The sequence below is a fragment of the Corythoichthys intestinalis genome, chromosome 18 (genome assembly GCF_030265065.1).
Source record: "Corythoichthys intestinalis isolate RoL2023-P3 chromosome 18, ASM3026506v1, whole genome shotgun sequence".
NCBI classification, from domain to species: Eukaryota; Metazoa; Chordata; class Actinopteri; order Syngnathiformes; family Syngnathidae; genus Corythoichthys; species Corythoichthys intestinalis.
The window spans coordinates 24,795,197-24,814,796 of record NC_080412.1 but is presented as its reverse complement, the minus strand read 5'-3'; the positions used below and the strand labels follow the sequence as shown (position 1 = coordinate 24,814,796).

The following is a 19,600-nucleotide window of genomic DNA, read 5'->3' as shown; positions in this document are numbered from 1 at the left end:
CGCACGAATACTATTTTTAGACCCCAAGGCTGCGCGACGTCAACATCGTAAACCGGAAGGGGGTCAACATGTAAGCGTGCTCGCATACAACCAATGCTATCACTGTTTCTTTTCTGCCGGTAATCTTTCAAAAAAGAACATGCCGGTTAAATACTGCTGCTATGGAACTTGTATAAATGACTCTAAACATTACGACCGTCCACATATGAAGGATGTTTTCTTCATAAGATTCCCGAAGCCAAAAACTCGGAGAGAAAATATGTGAACAATGGATTAACTTGTGCGGACATTCAAAAGACCAGTTTAACGCTAGGAAGGTGAAGCTATTCACCTTCATATTCAGTAAACATTTTGTTGAAGGCCATGGTCCTACAGCTCGGCAATCCTGCCCCGAAGAGGTAAGCCATTTTGATATTTTGACTTAATTTTTAGCGTGGCGTTTTACTGTGCTGCTTCTGTCTGACAATGAATGACCCGAAAAAATAAAAAATTATTTATACATCACAACAGTCACGTAGGCCTATTTTTCTAAAATACGGATGTTTAAATAAATTAGCCATGTTTGGCCTTGGTCTTTTTGTATAGTAAGCCTATTCATGCCAACAGGTAAGCTCTAGATTTAACAGCTTTACCTTTTCTGTTGTAAAGAAACAACCTTAGCAATCAGGATGTGTAAATAAATTAATAGAATTAAGATTTTTTATTTATAAAAAAAATTAAAAGTGTTTGTTGGCTAGCAATATAAATGACCCCTAAGAATGGTCAGAGACGTAAGACAAACAGTGGATAAAATATATATAAGAAAGACGGGGCATATGGTGGTAAAGGATAGCTTGTTGAAACAGCAGAATATCATTGTCAGTGGCCTACGACAATGCACACAAGAAAAAGGTGTCGATAAAAAAGCCACCTCTGGATCAGGTCGGCTCTTTTTCTCGTCTTTTTCAGCCCTCGACACTCAAGCCATGTCTTTAACTGAACATCTATATGTTCTTCCACATCTTGAACAGTGAATTTGGCACCAGGGACATCATTTTCGGACAGAATTGGTAGGTTTAGCTCAGTAAACATCTCATTCGTAAACTATTTACATGCATCTAGCATGAGGGACAAACGCGAGCTTGACCCCCAAAGCAACAGTTGCTAATGTCATGAATAATAGTGAGCAAAACTGACGTGTTGCGTGCGGTACGCTATTGTAAACTAACAATACTTTTATGAAAATTTAGAAGCCAGAATTCATGTAACAAACAGCAAGTACAGCAATACGTGAGAACATGTACTTGTGCTGTTATAATAGTGTCATGTGAGACATTTATAGCCTCACCAACTATGAGTAATGTTGTGAATCGAAAGCCCCCTTTACACTGCATAACATGACTGTTTGCTGGTAACTGCCAACTGTTTGTTTACAAAACAAAATGTCTATTTTGTTTAATGTCATGTCAATACATACCAAAAAACAGTAGCATAGATACGTTTTTGTCCCAAAAAGCTAATTTTAGAAAAAAGTACGGTTCACATTTTTATTTATTTATTTATTTTTTTAAAACATAAACAAGGAGATAGTGTGTTATTTATCATGTCAAAACAGGCACCAGACTTCTTTTGATTGTGTTTTTATTACAAGCACAAGCTCGTCGCGCAGCTTAGAAATGTTCCAATCAAATCTCAACACTACAGTTTGTATTTAGTTCACAACAACATACTCTCTCGAAGTGGCCTGTTTAGACAATCACAGGAATGTTTAGTTGCCTGGTCTTGCAACTTTCTCTGCTCTTAACCTCATATCCCTATCCCTATCTCAGGAATTAACCAAAGGGCTTTATGAGTGTACAGAGCATGTGAAGAAGAATTTAAGCGTGCACTTTTTGCTACCTGAAGCTGGATAATATATCATGGAAGGGACATTCACTGCTAAATTATTGCTGATGATGGCAACAATAGTAATTACTGGAGCTGTGCCAACCATCCCAACCAGTGAAGAAGACCTTTCTAAAGCTCAGGTAAACAATGCCTCTGCTGTTGATCTGTTAAATCTGATAATTTAGACTAATAATCAAATGGATATATATAATAGTTTGTAGACCGTAATGTAAGGAGCACTATGCTTTTTTACTTTTGATATGACCAATAGTCGTTAAGCTCTTAAAGATTATTTCCCAGCATTAGTACACAAAACATAAATCCCTCCTTCTTTAGCCCTTTGATGTACTGTATTTACAATGGAAGTCTGCATTTCAAACCATTCCTTGACTCACACGTCAAAATTCAAATAGATTTCTATGTCATTTAGTCAAATGTATAATTTAAAGATGGAAAGGAAGATTTTATGTAGATCTAACTCAAATTCATAATTTCTCTTAAGCAGGGGTGTCAAACTCATTTTGGTTCAAGGACCACGTTTATAGCAATTATAACTCATGTGAGCCTTAGTGGGCCTGGTTGATTTTTGGCCAAATAAGTTAACTTAAAGGCATTTTTTTGTGTGATAACTGAATTAATTAGTTAATCCAGTTAAAATTAATAGCAGGAAAGAAATAAGACAGCCAACTAAAATTGAGTGCTCAAATATAACTGTGTAAACAATATTGACAGAACTTGAAATTTCAAGTCAAACCATTGTGAAGTTTTGATGGAATTAATTAATCATTTAATAACAATTATCATTCGCTGATCAGCCTTCAATGCATATAGACGCACTCCTGAAGCACTCTCTTATCTTAATCGATAAGCGCTCAGGGCCAGCAAGCTCGACTCCCAGTATGGCTCCAAAGAATTTGAAACCTGGAGACTTGGACGAAATAAAATCCTCCATACAGAAGTTGGAGGTCTCCTTGACTGGCTTGATTCAAAACCAGAATCAAGAAATCATCAGAGAGCTCCAGTTACTTCGCGCTGAAAACGAGAAACTCAAGCAGGCGGTCGAGGAGAGAGATGTTCGCATCAAGAGGCTGGAAATTTTGGCTGACGATCTCCACCAGTGCCGACGCGCAAATGAGCTCATCATTTCTGGATTACAATTTACGCCTAGCCCAGGGGACACAGTGGCGCAACTGGCAATTGCTAAGCTAAAAGAGTATGGAATAAACCTGGAACCGCCGGACATCCGTCGCTGCCTTCTGCTCCCATCTGGGGGGAGAGGACCGGCGACGGTGCTCATGAAGCTGGTAGACCACAAGACCAAGACTGCCCTGCTTAACCAACGCCGCCACCTGAAAGAGTCGAATATTTTTTTGAATGACAACTTGACTCGCCGAAATGCCGAAATTGCAAAAAAAGCACGTCAACTCAAGAAAGCTGGGAAAATAGCCAACACCTGGGTCTCGGATTGCAGGATCCTTGTCAAGACGCAAGATATGAAGATAAGAGCTATCACAAGTCTTGACCAACTGAATATAATAGCTGGATAACTGTAAATACTACACAGCGGACCAGTATAACAACTCTTAGATGTGGACGGTTCGAACACACAAAGGATTATCTACTAAAGATAACAAATGCTCTGACTTTAATTTGCACGGACATAACATGACACGAATAAATCGGGCATCTAAGGGGGGAGGGGGTGCTGCGATTATGACTGACAATCTGCTGGAATGTATTACAATTGAGCTCCTAATCCCCAATTGTAAGAACATAATTATCTGCTGTGGCTACCGAGCTCCCGATTCAAATGTCTAGTATATGGAAAAGATACTGTATAAACGAATAATAAGCATGTTTTCATTGTGGAGACATTAATCTTGGGATAAAATATGTACAGCATGTTGTTTGATCTTATACATTCATGTCTGATGAAACTATTACAGTGACCTCTCTGTGCGCAAATTGTTGCACACCAGCTGTGATAACACATAATCACTTCACACACATAGCCACAACAAAATGTTCCACAGCAAACAGATGCAAAAATGTCAGGGACATGACGTACGCCCTGAAACTAATTGACTGGACGCTAAGTTACTAAACTCAGATTGTTGATTCTGTTATTGTACAGTTTTGATGTATGTTCCATGCCTGAATGTGCGTCTTTAGTTGTATGGGGGGCGGGAAACTGATAAGCATGTTTCATCTCGTCCGCCTTTGTCCTCTTCTTCGGTTCCTTCGGGCAAATTATATCACATTTTGTAACTGTCAATGATTGCCAATGATACCGATGATGATGACAATAAAATTCCATTCCATTCCATTATTATTTTAACCTGTCCTCTTCGGCTGCTGGACATGGAGAATTGGAATCTATTGTTCTGAACAGTTTTAATTTATCACATGGGAGTATAATATACTCCCATTGTGATTATTCATTGTTTTTCGTTTATGAGGAGAAAGCAGTGAGCAGGAAGGGGTAATGGAGGGACAGAAATGTAAATAGAGGAGGAGAGAAAGACAGAAGAGAAGAACAAACAAGAAGAAGAAATACATTAAACGCCTACACTAACTATGAATATAGTGGTGCTATTGTTAGCTAATTGTATTTCCGGTGGACACCATATGGGGGGTGTGATGACCGCGGAGAAAGAGGAGGGTGGGAGAGTCAAAAAGAGATGGGATTAGGTGGGGTGGAATGTACACAAATCAGGAATGTGTGGTGTAGAACCCAGTATAATGTGAATCACTAGTGAGCAAGGGTGAAAGTGGCAAGAATTCCCTGACTCATTTTTTTTTAATGTGTGTGTGGGTGGGAGGGTGAAACCATCCTAAAACCACCGAAATGCAAAAAAATCAAGGGTTCAATCCCGGGCTCCGGCCTTCCTGTGTGGAGTTGGCATGTTCTCCCCGTGCCTGTGTGGGTTTTTCCTCCAGGTCCTCCGGTTTCCCCCCACATCACAAAAACATGCATGGTAGGCTGATCTCTAAATTGTCCCAAGGTATGACTGTGTGCGCGAATGGTTGTTCATCTCCTTGTGCCCTGTGATTGGCTGGCAACTGATTCAGGGTGTAGGTGTAGGTTTTTTCTTTTTTAACAGTGTTTGGACAGTTGCTGTCATATTTGCGGGATCAAAGCGGCGTTCCGGGCGGTTTCGTCTAATAAACTCATCGTGGAACTCCATTCCGGCTCGTTCCGGTCCACTTTCAACGCTGTTTGTAAGTGTGGATATATTGACATCCTATTGTATGCTGCCTTATCGCTAATCCTGGCACCGATAGTTTCTCTATTTGAGTGTGTCTAATTGTATCCGGTCATGAGTGAATACGTGTGATAGTCCTGCAGACAAGTGGAAATTCTCCACGGGAGCCATTCCAGGGCCACGGGGGAGTGGGGTGGGCCAACATGGCCCATCCCCCCTCCCGCAGCTCTAGTAAAAAGGCCACCGCCATTCCCCTGGGACCCATGGTGGTCCCCCGGACCATGCGAGCCCCCATTAACCGGCCATTAGGAAGGGATGAGGAAGTATTCAACACCCCCCCCACCACCAACCGCCCACCTGGCCCACCAACCAGCTACAATCCCTCAACCGCCATGGCACACCGCTGGACCACCACGGCCCGCTAGGCCCGGGGCAGGACAGGATCCCCAGCCAGAATGGGGCCCAAGGAGGATACCCGGGTAGAGAAAAAAGGGGAAGGCCGAAGCAGCAGAGTGCCAAGAATACGCCGCGGGGTGGCACTGGATCGGAGCACCAACCCCCCTCCACCCCTGCAACTGGCGGCCCAGGCGAAGAGGACGCAATGCCATAAAGACAAGTGCGGGACCCACCTACCGCCATATTACTGTGGCTGCTAGATCCCCAACTGGCAGCCATTACCCAGCACCGTGATGGGATTGTGTGGGGAGGGTAGTGCAACGTATGCATCAAAATAGGAGAGCCCGGCTGAGGGCAGTGGGACCGCCGCATGGAAGTTAATTAATAAATTAACTGGATTTTCTCAATCTTTACCGGATGAACGTTCACATCAGTTTCATTGGTAAGAGCCTTTGGATTTTTTTTTTGTAATGACCCATACCCTGTCTCTATTGCTTTTTGTCTCCTTTCTCTAGGATTACCTTTCCCAATATTTCTCTGAAGTGGGCGTCACTACAGGTAGTGAGATATGGCGTGGGGCTTTTGATTCCTTTGAAGAAACTCTCAAAATTATGCAAGAGTTTTTTGGCCTGGAGGTAACAGGACAGTTGGACTCCAACACCTTGGAAGTGATGTCCAAACCGCGCTGTGGTTTCACAGACTTGGATAAATTCAAGTATGCCCACTTTGATGGGCAACCCAAGTGGGACAAGAATGTGATTACATACAGGTTAGACAATATTATATATATATTTTTTAATTGCAGTAATTCAATAATGAAAGAACAAGTGAAGCCGAAAATGTTGTTAAGTATTCTTCAACTGTTACTAGGATAACTGAATATACACCGGACTTGGATCAAAGTTTTGTGGATACCACTCTTGCCAAGGCCCTGCAGATCTATAGTGATGTAATTCCTTTGGATTTTAAGCAGATTCAAAGCGGCACTGCAGACATAATGATCAAGTTCATGGCTCGAAGTAAGTCCCAACTCTTCCTACAACAATAAAAAAATATATATACAGTGTATCACAAAGAAAGCCCGTAAACAATTTGCTAAAGACATGTCAACAAAGCACATGGATTACTGGAACCATGTCCTATGGTCTGATGAGGGCGGGGTTTCTTGTGTACCGTCTTCAGAAGAGGCTTCCTCCTGGGGTGGCAGCCATGCACACCAATTTGATGCAGAGTGCGGCGTATGGTCTGAGCTCTAACAGGCTGACCCCCCACCCAGTGCTTAATTTGTAAATCATATGGTGCCAGAACGCAAAGTACATATGACAGCGCAGGGATGACAAGACACACACAGGTCCCGGAACACAGGCAAAATCTGGTGTCGAAAACAACACGCAAATGCCCACTTGCCATGCTGTGGGATTTACAAGCCTCAATTTCAGATAATATCCATGGTATAAATGTTATGACAACAATTTACAATTATTTAGGATATACTCTGCACAGCATGGGCAATTGCCCATGTTAACAAAGGTGGGACTTACAGTAAACAGTCAGCGATATAACATCGCTATAGATGAATAATCCATGGCTAGGGACTCATCACCAAATGTATCACTACAGCCCTTTTCACACACATATCCAGGGAAATTCCCATGTAAGGTGACGCGGGACTTGCTCGGGTCATTGTTTTCGCGCATGAAAAGATGTCCCGAGAATGAAGCGGGTTGGACGCTTTCACAGACTTGTCCCGTGTTGCCCACTGGCGCTCTCTGTGCGGGGAGGGCTGCTGGCGCGATTTTAGAAACCAGACATATACGTCATTTTTGTCCTAACTCCAGCCAATTTAAGCTCATCAAGACTCTAAGTGGTGGCAAGTGGTAAAATGGGGCCTAAAAAATCCAGCCCGACCCGAGCCGGTCTGGGGCATTAAAGCCCGACCCGGCCCAAGACCGCTAAATTAACTTGATTTGCAGGCCCGAGCCCGAAAACCCCCCGAAATTTTTTCTTTTATTTGTAGACTCCAGCCCGAAAAAAACTACGAAGTTTTATATTGTATTTGTAGGCTCAAGCCCAAACCCCCAACCCCCCAAAATTTTATGTTTAATTTGTGAGGACTCAGGATAAGGATGAAAACGATGGGATGCGCCAGTCAGACCTGGACAGCACCGCTTGCTGCTTGGGAAAACGGACTGGTTGCGTTTTGTGTGATCACATTTGTGACGATGCCTGTGTCTTTTGTAACGAATTCTCAGTTGGTAGGAAAAAAAACTTAAGTTTTCTTAATGTTTAAAAAGTCTGCATATTTTAATGATCATTATAAATGCATTTGAATGATGAAATAACGCTGGAAAAGTTTGTTAAATATAAAGAGCTGCGGTTTTGCGGACACACAAAGGGGAAGATTAATAAGGATCACATTTGTGACAATGTGTAAAAGACTGTCTTTGGTAATGAATTCTCAGTTGGCAGAAAAAAAATCACAAGTTTTCTCAATGTTTAAATAGTCTACATATTTTTATGATAATTTTAAATGCATTTACACTACGAAATAAGGCTGGAAAAGTCTTATAAATATAAATAAACAGATGCGGTTTTGCGGACACACAGAGGGGAAGATTAAAAAGGGGGCATAGCACACTCTGGCTGTGCACTAATACTGTTTGCAATGACCATATACAGCCCCTTCGCTTCTTTATTCAAATTATTTACTAACTAACAAGTATTTCTTAGTTTAACATCCATAAATCGTTTGAGTATACATATATGAATATATATTTATTTTAAAAAGTTAGCGAGTGAGAAGCCCAGCCCGGCCTGACCCGAACGTAATATTTGGACATTTTAATTTTGTTATGTTTTCAGTTTAATTTAGCTATTTCCCGCTTGCTATGTTTATAATTGCGATGTCTGTTTACCGCTTTGCGTTTTACTGCGAAGAGGGAGGAAGTGACGATCGGCTCGCTATGATATTTACCTTTATCAGCCATTGTGCTCCCTGGAATTTAACACCTGCTTTCACGCACACCGCTTCCCGGGTAAGTCCCGAACATGACACTAGGACGCGACCCGTGAAATGTCCGCGTAATCGCCGTGTCAGTCGACACGGGAAATTGTTTTCACACACAACTGCTACACGGGTTAATCCTGCGACATTCCCAGTGTTTCGGAGTATGTGAAAGGGGCTGTAGCTAAGCGTTTGACTCTTTGTCAACGTTACAATACAATACAATACATTTTTTTAAAAAGTTTTTATATTATTATTATTTTCTACACCCGAGAGGTACCGGATCCGCCCAAATAAGACCCGGAACACGGGGACGCCAAAATCAAGAGGTGGCGGATCCTGTTCCGGCACAAATTAACCCCTGCCACCACCTCTTCGATCTCTGCAGCAATGCTGACAGCACTCCTGTAACAAGTCACATGACATTTTGGAGGGAAAATGACAAGCAGTACTCAATTTGGACATTTAGGGATGTACGTAGTTTCTATGGGGTGTACTCACTTTTGTTGCCAGGGGTTTAGATATTAATGGCTATATTTCGAGTTATTTTGAGGGGAAAATAAATTAACTCTATTATATACAGTAGGCTGCACACAGACTATTTTTCATTGTGTCAAAGTGTCATTTTGTCAGTGTTGTCCTATGAAAAGATATACTTAAATAGCTGCAGAAATGCGAGGGGTTTCCTCACTTTTGTGATACACTGTAAGTACTAAAGTTATACATACCTAAGGGGTTAAATAATTTTGTCAATGAAGTAATCACAGAAAGGCCATAAATTGGAATATTCCCAAAAATATTTTTGTTATTTCAGTTGTATTTGTCTATTTGACATTATCCACTTATCATTATTTAATGTGATTATAAACAATATTAAAAATTAATGTCAATATTTGCAAAAACACTGTGGGGGTTAGGGGGAAATAAATTAACTCTATTATATAAGCTGCACACAGACTACTTTTCATTGTGTCAAAGTGTCTTTTTGTCAGTGTTGTCCCATGAAAAGATATACTTAAATATCTGCAGAAATGCGAGGGGTGTACTCACTTTTGTGATACACTGTATTTATTAACCATTAACTTGAAGTCCCTTTTGAATCCAGATCATGGAGATTTTGCACCCTTTGATGGGCAAGGTGGAGTCCTGGCTCATGCCTTTTCCCCTGGTGAGGGCAGAGGTGGTGACACCCATTTTGATGAAGATGAAAGCTGGAGTCGTGCATCATCAGGTGTAGCCATCAATCATTATCATGCAAATCATATTTTGCCAAAACCATGCATGTATCATTTTTTTCTCTTCATATTATTATTCACAGGAACCAACCTGTTCTTGGTGGCAGCTCATGAGTTTGGACATGCACTTGGATTATCCCACTCTAAGGTTCGAACAGCCCTAATGTATCCCACCTACCAGTACGTTAACACAGAAGGCTATGTACTACCAGATGATGACAGAAAGGGAGTGCAGTCACTTTACGGTGAGTTTTTAGCCTAATATCAGGATTATAATTATGCAACTAGGGATGTGCGCAACTAGTCGTTTAATCGTTTAACCGCCTGCTCATAATTAAATGTTTCGTATTATGTCGGTTAAACGCAGCATCATGCATCTTGAGCCCCTTTCAGACATACGCTGAACTCTGGTTATGTTCCTGGATTTGTGTGGGTGGCTCTTATGTCTGAAAACAATTTCCCGGTTCGACTGACACGGGAATTTGGAATTTTTCTTTTTTTTTTTTTCTTGTCAAAAAAACGTAGAAAAAGAAAGGGATGAACCGTCACTTTTGGGGGTTGATCAAAATTTTGTATGTGATACTGTACATAGGTAGAGATTGAAGGCAGTGGAAGGAGTCAGAATGCCTCCCCTGGTGGCCAAAAAATGTCATTGCATGAGTTTCCTATAAATGAATTTAAAGGGAAGTTCAGAATTTTTGACATTAGTTAGCAGGGTTTTAATTAGTCGGTGGAGTTGATTTCAATAAATTCCGTGCAATTTTTTAGTTATTTGTTAGTTTCAGGGCTCCAGAGTGGCTAAACTAGTGTGAGTCAATAATGCCTGCTTAGCATACCATTAAAAACAACACATGAGAATCAACAATGACCCATGTAATCAATAGTGTTGGCTTTGTTCTCAGGATAAAGTTATCAAAACTATGGCATGTCAATAATTGTAGTTTAAACAGCAACATTTGTAATCCAGCAGCTTTGCAGGGAACAGGCTCTCTAGGCAAGCAGGGCGAAGTGATATCACATCGTTTTTTTTTCACCACAGATTTTTTTCGTGGGAACGAAAGGGACTCCCCAGCTGACTGAGCACGAGTGACCGAAGCACTGTTGTGGTCGCAAATTCACAATGTGCATCTAAAAAAACAGTCCTGCAGAATGAAAGGAATGACGGCAGTTTGGTGTTACATAGTTTTGACCGCATTAGTATTTTGAACACTGCATTTCGGGGTCATCAACATGTTTTTCCCCCACCCTCCCTAAGTCAAACTCTACCTCGGATGATACAAAATAATATACAACTGCAAAATTTCCACTCAGCTTTTTTCAAACAACCAAAATACTACCTCTAATAATGGCTGTTCATTTGCGCTCATCAAGTGCAAAGGGGTCATTTGATACCTTCCGAAGTTAAAAATAACTTTAACTTATTATTTGTTTCTTAAAGGAGCCAGATCTACAACTCAGCCGACAGATAGCCCTGATCCCAAACCGGAACCTGAACCAGAGCCTGACACACCTTCGCCACCACCAGACCGGTGTAGCCAAAATCTAATTTTTGACGCTGCAACTTCAATTCAGGGTGCTCTTTATTTCTTCAAGGGCAGGTAAGACAAATATACACATAACACAAAGACACAAACACACAACACAAAAACTAAGTTTTACTAAAAAAAAAAAAAGTTACGGCTCAATGTAATGAATATTTACTCAGATATAAACTGTTCTATTTGTTTTCAAGCCATTTTTGGAAGAGGACCCGCAACTGGGATGGCGTCACTATGAGGACAATTGATTCTGTCTGGTCAGGAATCAACAAAGTTGATGCTGCTTATGAGTATAAGGCTCGCAACACAGTTATTTTTTTTGAAGGTATTAAAAAAAAATCATGGTTGAAATGGCATTTACTGTATGAAGGAAAGACTGTATGAAGAAAGAGTAACCAGTCCACTAGTAAATCATATCAACTCAACTTTTTTATGAACAAGGGGACCGCTACTGGCAAGTCAGAAGAAACACTGTCCTACCTGGCTTTCCCAAACCAATCAGTGACTTCGGCTTGCCTTCATCTGTCACCAAAATAGATGCCGCTGTCCATGTTCCATTTGTGGGAAGAACGCTCTTGTTTGCAAACAATAAATACTGGAGGTGAGCACTTTGGCCAGCATATACCAGTCAACATACATTTACATAGGGCAGAAGGTGACTTGAAGTTCCGCTCTGAGACCCCCAATTTGGCCAAACTCAAAACTGTCCTATATGCATGTGTGATACATCATTGGAAAGTTTAAAATCTCAGTTTTCTGAAAACTTTTGAAAAATTTGGAGCAGGAGGGCGTTTAAAAAAAAAAAATTAAACAGCAAAACCCTATGTGGAAGTGAGAGCACGCGAGAGCAGAATTACAGACACCATGACTCTAATGAGATATTATCGCGTACTTACCTTGTTTCGATCCAAAAACTCCATGTTGCATGTATCACTGAGTGTCAAGTCACAGCTGTGAATGGCCACAGTTGGATTTTATGGGTGAAACATGGTAATATAACAAGGGTTGTGATGCAGAAATTGCAGACATCAAGGAGTGGTTGAGATTTTCATATATTTACCCTTTTAAACGTTTTTTTTTTTTTTTTTTGGAACCATTATTTATCATCTAACATATCGGAGAAAATGTGACAGTAACAAAAAAAATACAATTAAGCGATAGTTATGAGGTACATATCCGTGACTTTTTTACAGACGCCATTTTTTCATTGTGACATAATTTGTTTAAAAGTTTAAAATACGTGAGTGAATAATCTTTTAAAGTCTATTTTTAAAACAAAATATGAGACATTAATTAATGATTCTAAGCTAAAAATGACAGACATTTTGAATAATAAATAGAAATAATTACCTTCGTTTTATGGCTGGGTTGAAACAAAAGCGGTTGCGCGACGTCTGTAAACAGGGGTTTTCAGGGTTAAACGGACAAATTAAAAATAGTTCGAAGGATTAATGCGCAATGAATCTGCTATGGCAGCATAGAGACATATTGTTCTATCAAACACAACAACTGCTTAAAATACAGCAGTTTCTTTTAAAGAGGCGCGCAAGACCAGAAACTGCTTTTTCAGTCTTGTCTGTGTTTTCCGCCATATACTGTACAATTGCAGCCTTTTCATAGAACATTACAAAATGACATGTATGCTGGGACTATGTGAGTCATATTTGCATGTTGGTTATTACACCCATATAGCTACCATGAAAGGAGAAGCAGGATGGATCGTAGAAATCCCAAAAATATTCGCACAGAACTACCCGGGATTGGCTACAAAGTTGATGCTGCTTTTGAGTATAGAGGTAGGTCATTTTAAAGAGTCAATCTGCAACATTATCTTGTCTAGATGTAGGCAAACAAGACACTTTATTTTGCAGGCTACCTGTTCTTTTCGTATGGATCCAGGCAGACACAATACGATTATGCAAGAAGGAGAGCTGTTCGCACTCTGATGAGTTCTGACTGGATGGACTGTGAATAAACAGTCACCCAAATCTCCTGGAATTTTAGTGGTTTTACCTTTGGTTGATATAATTTCTTGTTCAATCGGTTATAGGGGGATTTAGTTTGTCAGAAAAGTGTAATCTTTAAATGATTATCAGCAGGGGTGGGTAGGGTTACTTCAAAATAGTATTATTCAAGTAAAAGTAGTCATCCCAAAAATGTAATAAAGTATTTGGTGAAAAGAATTCTCAAGTAATGAGTTACCGTACATTGTGAGTAGTTGCTTACGATATTTAATTTTTGATTTTCCTCAGCACAGTTATTTATATGAGCTGTAATTATTATACTGTACTATAGCCTATTACGTAACCATATTAAGCCAAAGAAATAAGAAACAAAAAAAATCATTTAATTCCGGCGAGAGAAAAAAATAAAGTCTACAGAAATGAACTATTACTCGTCCAAAGCGCATGAGTGCACTCTAGTGGAGAAAACAGTTTGAATAGTTGAATAGTGAATAGTTCCTTCATAGTTCCTATCATAAAATTAAAAGGATGGTATCTTTGGTTTTCTGTGGTCAATCAGGGCCAAATAAAAACTGGGAGAGAGGTTAAAATCTGCGCTTTCGAGTCATGTTCAGGGCAGCGCGCGATATCAAATACTTACATTTTTACAGTGCTTTAAAGACACCACGTGACTGAACAGGCTGCATGATCTTAGAACGGCAAGCTTGAATCTGATTGGTATAATGGATTCATGTTTGTCGACATCTCATTGTGAAACTGGTAGATCTACTGTTGGCATTGATAAAAAAAGAGGTAAAATCTAATATGTAGAATAAAGAGGATGTATGAAATGTAATGAATTTAGTGTAGCCTAAAGTAGCGGAGTGAGAGTAGCGTTTATTCTTCAAAAATTTACTCAAGCAAAAGTAAAAAGTATAGATTAGTAAAACTACTCTTAGACGTACATTTTTCAAAAAAAAAGTTACTTGAGCAAATGTAATTGAGTAAATGTAACGTGTTACTACCCACCTCTGCAGACAATACGTATAGGCTTTTTTTTTTTTGTATAAATATGATTCTATATACACAGATCATACACTGCGCAAGGTAAAAGGTTATAAAGCCGTTAAAATGCATTTTGTTTTTGTCGACTGTAGCATCAGGTAATCTTATTTTAAGCTGTTGGCATCATTCAATGGTGCATTAACGCAACAAAAATAAATGTGTTGAAGTGTGGGTCAGAATATTTGCTAATATTTTACCATGCAATCATGCTTTTTTTTCAAACAACAACAACAAAAAAGAAAAAAATGTAAATAAATATACCAAAAAAATTCACATTAATAAAGTAATAAAATCAACAAATACCTGCATTTAAAGTAAAAGCGCAGACACGGGCACAAAAAATGCTTAAGTAAAAGTACAAGTATCTTAAAAAAAATACTCGAGTAAAAGCACAAAAATACTTGCTTTAAAATTTACTAGGGGTGTCAAACGATTAAAATTTTTAATCGAGTTAATTACAGCTTAAAAATTAATTAATCGTAATTAATCGCAATTCAAATCATCTATAAAATATGCCATATTTTTCAGTAAATTATTGTTGGAATAGAAAGATAAGACACAAGATGGATATTTACATTCAACATACGGTACATAAGTACTGTATTTCTTTATTATAACAATAAATCAACAAGATGGCATTACCATTATTAACATTCTGTTAAAGCGATCCATGGATAGAAAGACTTGTCGTTCTTGAAAGATAAATGTGAGTACAAGTTATAGAAATTTTATATTAAAACCCCTCCTCATGTTTTCGTTTTAATAAAATTTATAAAAATTTCAATCAAAAAATAAACTAGTAGCCCGCCATTGCTGATGTCAATAATTACTTACACAATGCTCATGGGTGCTGAAGCCTATAAAATCAGTCACACCCAAGCGCCAGCAGAGGGCGGCAAAACTCCGAAAAACACAACAAGTACACCTTTCACTGTCCTGTCATTTGAATCTGTTTGAGCGGGGCATTTATGCGTTAATTGCGTTAAATATTTTAACGGGATTAATTTAAAAAAATAATTACCACTCGTTAACATGATAATTTTGACAGCCCTAAATTTTACTTTAAAAGTAAAAAGAAAAATTATTTTGCCAACATATTATATTTTTATATTTTAAATATAGATATATAACCATGCAGAATGGAAAAAAGGAATAAAATTGACTACACTGTAAACTCTAAACAAAAGCTTAACAAGCTAAAAATAAAAACCTCCAAAACTTATCTTAATGGAGGATGGCAAGCAACTATCAGGTGCATATCCTCACCTACTGTACAACTGTGTGCAGCACCCATTTGAAGGCGCTTTGCTCTCACTGTTTTTTTTATTGGTCAATATCTTGTTCTCCTGCCTAATTTCTCTTGTACTCGTATTGCTCCCTCTAGTGTTCAGTAACAATATAATTGCACAGGACTTATTGATTGCGCTGGAGACATGAAAACAAAACTATCATTCACAATGAGTGAAAAACAAACAAACAAACAAATGTAACGTTTCATGCAGGGGACAATGAATGTCAATGGGTCAGTGAGGAATCATGAAGCATTTCAACACATATGAAAACTGTACTATATAGACAAGTTTCCTGAGCGAAATATGGGCGGCGCCATCTTGGACAATGTATGCCTCGAACGTCCGGTTCAGAAAAAAACAACATGAATTACGGTTGAAGTAAGCAGTGTTTTGACAAAGTTAAAACTGCAAAATTACAGCAGAGGAGCTCACGGAATCTCCATAAATGGATTCAGCACGACGTAGATAAGATTGTATTATTGTTCATATAACTTTGTTGATGATTTGTGGACAAAATTATAACAACCTGTCAGCCTGTGTTGATGTTATAGATTGATACACCGGCCACATGAGTGACCAAAATGAGATGAAATTACACATTATACTGTATTACATTTGCCGAATGCAGAAGGGCTGACACGGATTTTGTTGTTACAAGGAAATAGTACGAGGTATGTACATATAAACACAAATAGTATGTCATTCTTTTTTATTGTAGATATTGATAGCAATAAAAAGCATTTGCAAAACATGATTCCATTTCTTGTTTTAAAACGATTGGTGCACAGGCAAAACAGGTCAATAAATCACAATTCATGAAACTATTGGAAAAATATTAACGAAGGTTGAGCATACGAGGAATATTAGACAGCAGAGCTCAAGGGAGCTTCTCCAAACTTTCACCCGACATCATGGAAACCCTCGGCGGCATCCAGATGGACTTTATCCCGCTGTCCTCGGTAATTCCAGCTCCAGTAGCATATCTTAGAGTTGCTGCAGTTAAAAAGCTCGTAGTTGGATCTCTGTATCGAGCTCACGGTCCACTTCGAAGCGAGCCACCGCCTCCAGCCCCAGCCTCTCGTCACCCCCCGGGTAGAACGACGTAGTCTCGATATATGTCCATCAACTTACAGTAAGTGTTGCTGTGAGGAACATCAACTTATATTTCCTCGCCTAACAAGAGTTTTCCACCTATAAACAAACGAACAAAAAATAGTAACACTTGGTTTTATGCGGGTCCATCCAACACGTACTGATTAGCAACAGGCTGCAAGGAGTAGTTGTAGTAAATAATATTAAATATCATACTTACAATCATCATCGCAAGATCAATAGCAAAGGCAACAAGTCGTTTCATGTTCCAGATTTTAGGTTTAGTAATTTTGGAGCACACACCTTACATAAGACAGCGGCAGCATGACTACACGAACGCTCGGGACCCGCGATACATGAACGGCCTGAAGTTTGGACATCTTCCTCCTGTATTACCAGCACCCGTGGTTTGTGGTACGGAGCACAGAGGCACTGGCTTGGTTCTACATCCCCCTTCATGAAGACAAAATTCCCGTGTTCGTATATGAGGACTCATCTAACTTTGTGGCTGTGCAGGTACTGGAATGCCTAGGAGCTTCCTGATGGCGTTTCAATCCACTGCCATAGAGTCAATAAAACACGATAATATTTTATTTGTGGTCACCCTCGGCCACTTCTTTAAGTTTTCTTCCCATGTCGAGATGGCAGAAGGATGTGGTATTCCGAAATCCTAGTTTTTCAGGGTTTTTAGTGAGTGATGCCACTCCAGCACCATAGAAGTCAATGGTAAAAAAAATCTAAAGGCCGAAGTTATAGGCAGACATAAGGAAGTAAGCGGCAGTACCTTGGAAACTTGTCTATACAGTATATAACCAAGGCCATCGGTCTTTGTCAGTCACGTGCCCAAACTAGCGGACATGCCCCCAGGCGCCATTTTGGGTGTACCGTGGATGTAAACAAACCCGAACAGGAGTAGCTGGTGAAAGAGTGAGTTTTTAAACTTTTTAAAAACTTTTTGCTCAGTCGCCAATCTGGAGAGGGATAAGAGGATACTGTACAGGGCCAAACTTATCAAGGAGGCCAGGGATCGGTATTTGGCAAGATTATCGACAATCAATAATATAGATCCGTACGACCTCCCTACAAAAGTATGGAGCTCCGACGCCACATTACTGCCTCATACATTCCAGTAAGGCGGCGAAGGAAGTCCGCCAGCGGGTCATGTACGGATCGCCTGGCTTTGTTCCTTCGCCGCCTTACCGGAGTGTGTTGGCTCCCCGCTCATTTGTCACGGTAAGCGATTTTCATTGCTAAGGGACATTTCGTTTTGCTGTAACGGTAACGCGGGGTTTCTGGGGTTGACGAACTCAAATCTAGCGTCATCGTTGACATTTGTTGATACTTGTTTGCTTGCTCTTGTGGGATTGTAATCAATAAATCTCATTTATTCTGCATTTTCTAATCAATAAACATTGTCTATTGAGCAAAAGTGTGCCTGTTACTGATTCACCGCCAACCTGGAAATTTCGGAAAACAATCGCGATATATCGCTGTATCGAGATATTGTCACACTCTTAAGCCAGGTGTTGCGCAGGCAGATCCAATCGAAGGCGCATGAAGGTTAAGGGGAGCATTTGAAAGGGAGAGAGAATTTTCTTTTGAGTGGGCATGAGCGGCATGAAAAATCGAAATAATGCCATAAAGGTTCCCAGGTTTGGCAGACCGGTATAGTACTTTACTTTTTCATCATCCTCTCCAAAGAAATCATCAGACCTCCGGCGCTCATTAAGTTCACGCCGCAGCTCTCTGTTTTCTTCCAACAGACAGTTTAACTCGGCACGCCTAAGCACACACAGGTCACATTTAGTCTGTGTCACATCCTGACTGGTGTTGTGCGTCTCATCCTCTGTGATTAGCTGACCACCTTCTTCTCCAGCATCAGGTGTCCCCTTCTCATTTTGTTGGTGACTGTGTATTTCACCAGGCTCAGTTTTTGCATCCTGCTGGACCCCCATCTCTGGTGCTTGCAGTGTCTCTTTCCGTAGCTGCTCACGCCTACTTCGTCTTGCAGAGTGTGCAGTGTTTGTCGGTGTAACAGATCTGTGTCCCAGATGTAGGGATGGTGCCCAGTCTGGGTCAGTCTCCATCATTTCATAAGCTGGTTCACCTGCAATCACGTTAGGTTTTATTTAGAAAGCTAGGTAAGATTGGATGTTTCCATGGCATTTCACAATCGCAACCACTTAATCAGACATGCTACCATACCATCCAACCATCCCAGATAACAAGAGGAAATCTCACGCGTTGATAACATTTCTGTGCAATTTTGCTGTTTGCCTTTATCTTTCAAATCATTCACTGTGTAATGTTTTTATAAACGATGACTGAATAAATTAAACACTGATTTATCACAAACAGATTAACCCATTTCCACTGCCCTCCCTCTTTGCCTGTAGTTTACAAGTGAGGCTAACTAGCTAAGCCAATGAGAAAATAGCGACTTTAGAAAGCAAAAAACAGCATATTCAGTATCAATACTTAAACAAAAAAAGCCCTGACTTGCCTTTATGAAAATGCCGAGAGCAAAAACGCATGAGGGGAGATATGGTGTCGAAAGTGATGCCCTTCCGTCTCACCGCTGCGACCAAGGCCATCCGACGCCGCCTTCGTTAGTTCCTCAACCTGCTGTCCATAACCTCTTTTCCAAGTGGGAAAACTAAAAAATCTTGCATCGTGGTCAACTTTGCTGCCATTTTTGTTGTGTGATTTAGTATGGCAGCCTATCACACAACACGAGTGTCCGATTTTATCAAAGGCAATGATGAAAGCAGAGGCAATTCTCACTGTTCAGTTGTTTACAATAAGTGACCCTCCAAAATAGCGATTCTACCCACAATGCGCTGTAGCTGTTGCAAGCGTTACGTCACCTGACAAAGACCGAATGGATCTTAAATCATTTAATTATAAAATAATAAATATTTAAAAAATTATTATGTATAAATATTGTTCAAAAAAATTAGGCC

At 40.0% G+C, this 19,600-nt stretch overlaps 2 protein-coding genes across 2 annotated transcripts; one reads left to right on the top strand and one right to left on the bottom strand.

Annotated features, from left to right (window-relative positions):
- The first annotated feature begins 1,731 nt into the window (after positions 1–1,731).
- Positions 1,732–17,872, top strand: LOC130906087 (macrophage metalloelastase-like). Its single transcript, XM_057820013.1, has 10 exons — positions 1,732–2,006; positions 5,984–6,237; positions 6,339–6,487; positions 9,578–9,703; positions 9,791–9,952; positions 11,146–11,305; positions 11,440–11,570; positions 11,687–11,846; positions 12,938–13,041; positions 13,117–17,872. Exons 1-10 carry the CDS (start codon positions 1,899–1,901, stop codon positions 13,218–13,220), a joined length of 1,458 nt encoding a protein of 485 aa, XP_057675996.1. The 5' UTR covers positions 1,732–1,898; the 3' UTR covers positions 13,221–17,872.
- LOC130906088 (uncharacterized) lies at positions 14,806–19,440 on the bottom strand. Its single transcript, XM_057820014.1, has 2 exons — positions 19,141–19,440; positions 14,806–18,744 (listed from the first exon to the last, which is right to left on the bottom strand). The coding sequence occupies exons 1-2, from the start codon at positions 19,229–19,231 to the stop codon at positions 18,152–18,154; spliced, it is 684 nt and encodes a 227-aa protein (XP_057675997.1). The 5' UTR covers positions 19,232–19,440; the 3' UTR covers positions 14,806–18,151.
- Positions 19,441–19,600: the final 160 nt, after the last annotated feature.

Bases quoted from the DNA above. Each gene is read 5' to 3' on its own strand.
- LOC130906087 (XM_057820013.1), top strand. From the start codon at position 1,899: ATGGAAGGGACATTCACTGCTAAATTATTGCTGATGATGGCAACAATA. The intron at 2,007-5,983 runs GTAAACAATGCC...TCCTTTCTCTAG, and splicing joins AAGACCTTTCTAAAGCTCAG to GATTACCTTTCCCAATATTT. The intron at 13,042-13,116 runs GTAGGTCATTTT...TTTATTTTGCAG, and splicing joins TGCTGCTTTTGAGTATAGAG to GCTACCTGTTCTTTTCGTAT.
- LOC130906088 (XM_057820014.1), bottom strand. From the start codon at position 19,231: ATGGCCTTGGTCGCAGCGGTGAGACGGAAGGGCATCACTTTCGACACC. The intron at 18,745-19,140 runs GCAAGTCAGGGC...ACGTGATTGCAG, and splicing joins CTCTCGGCATTTTCATAAAG to GTGAACCAGCTTATGAAATG.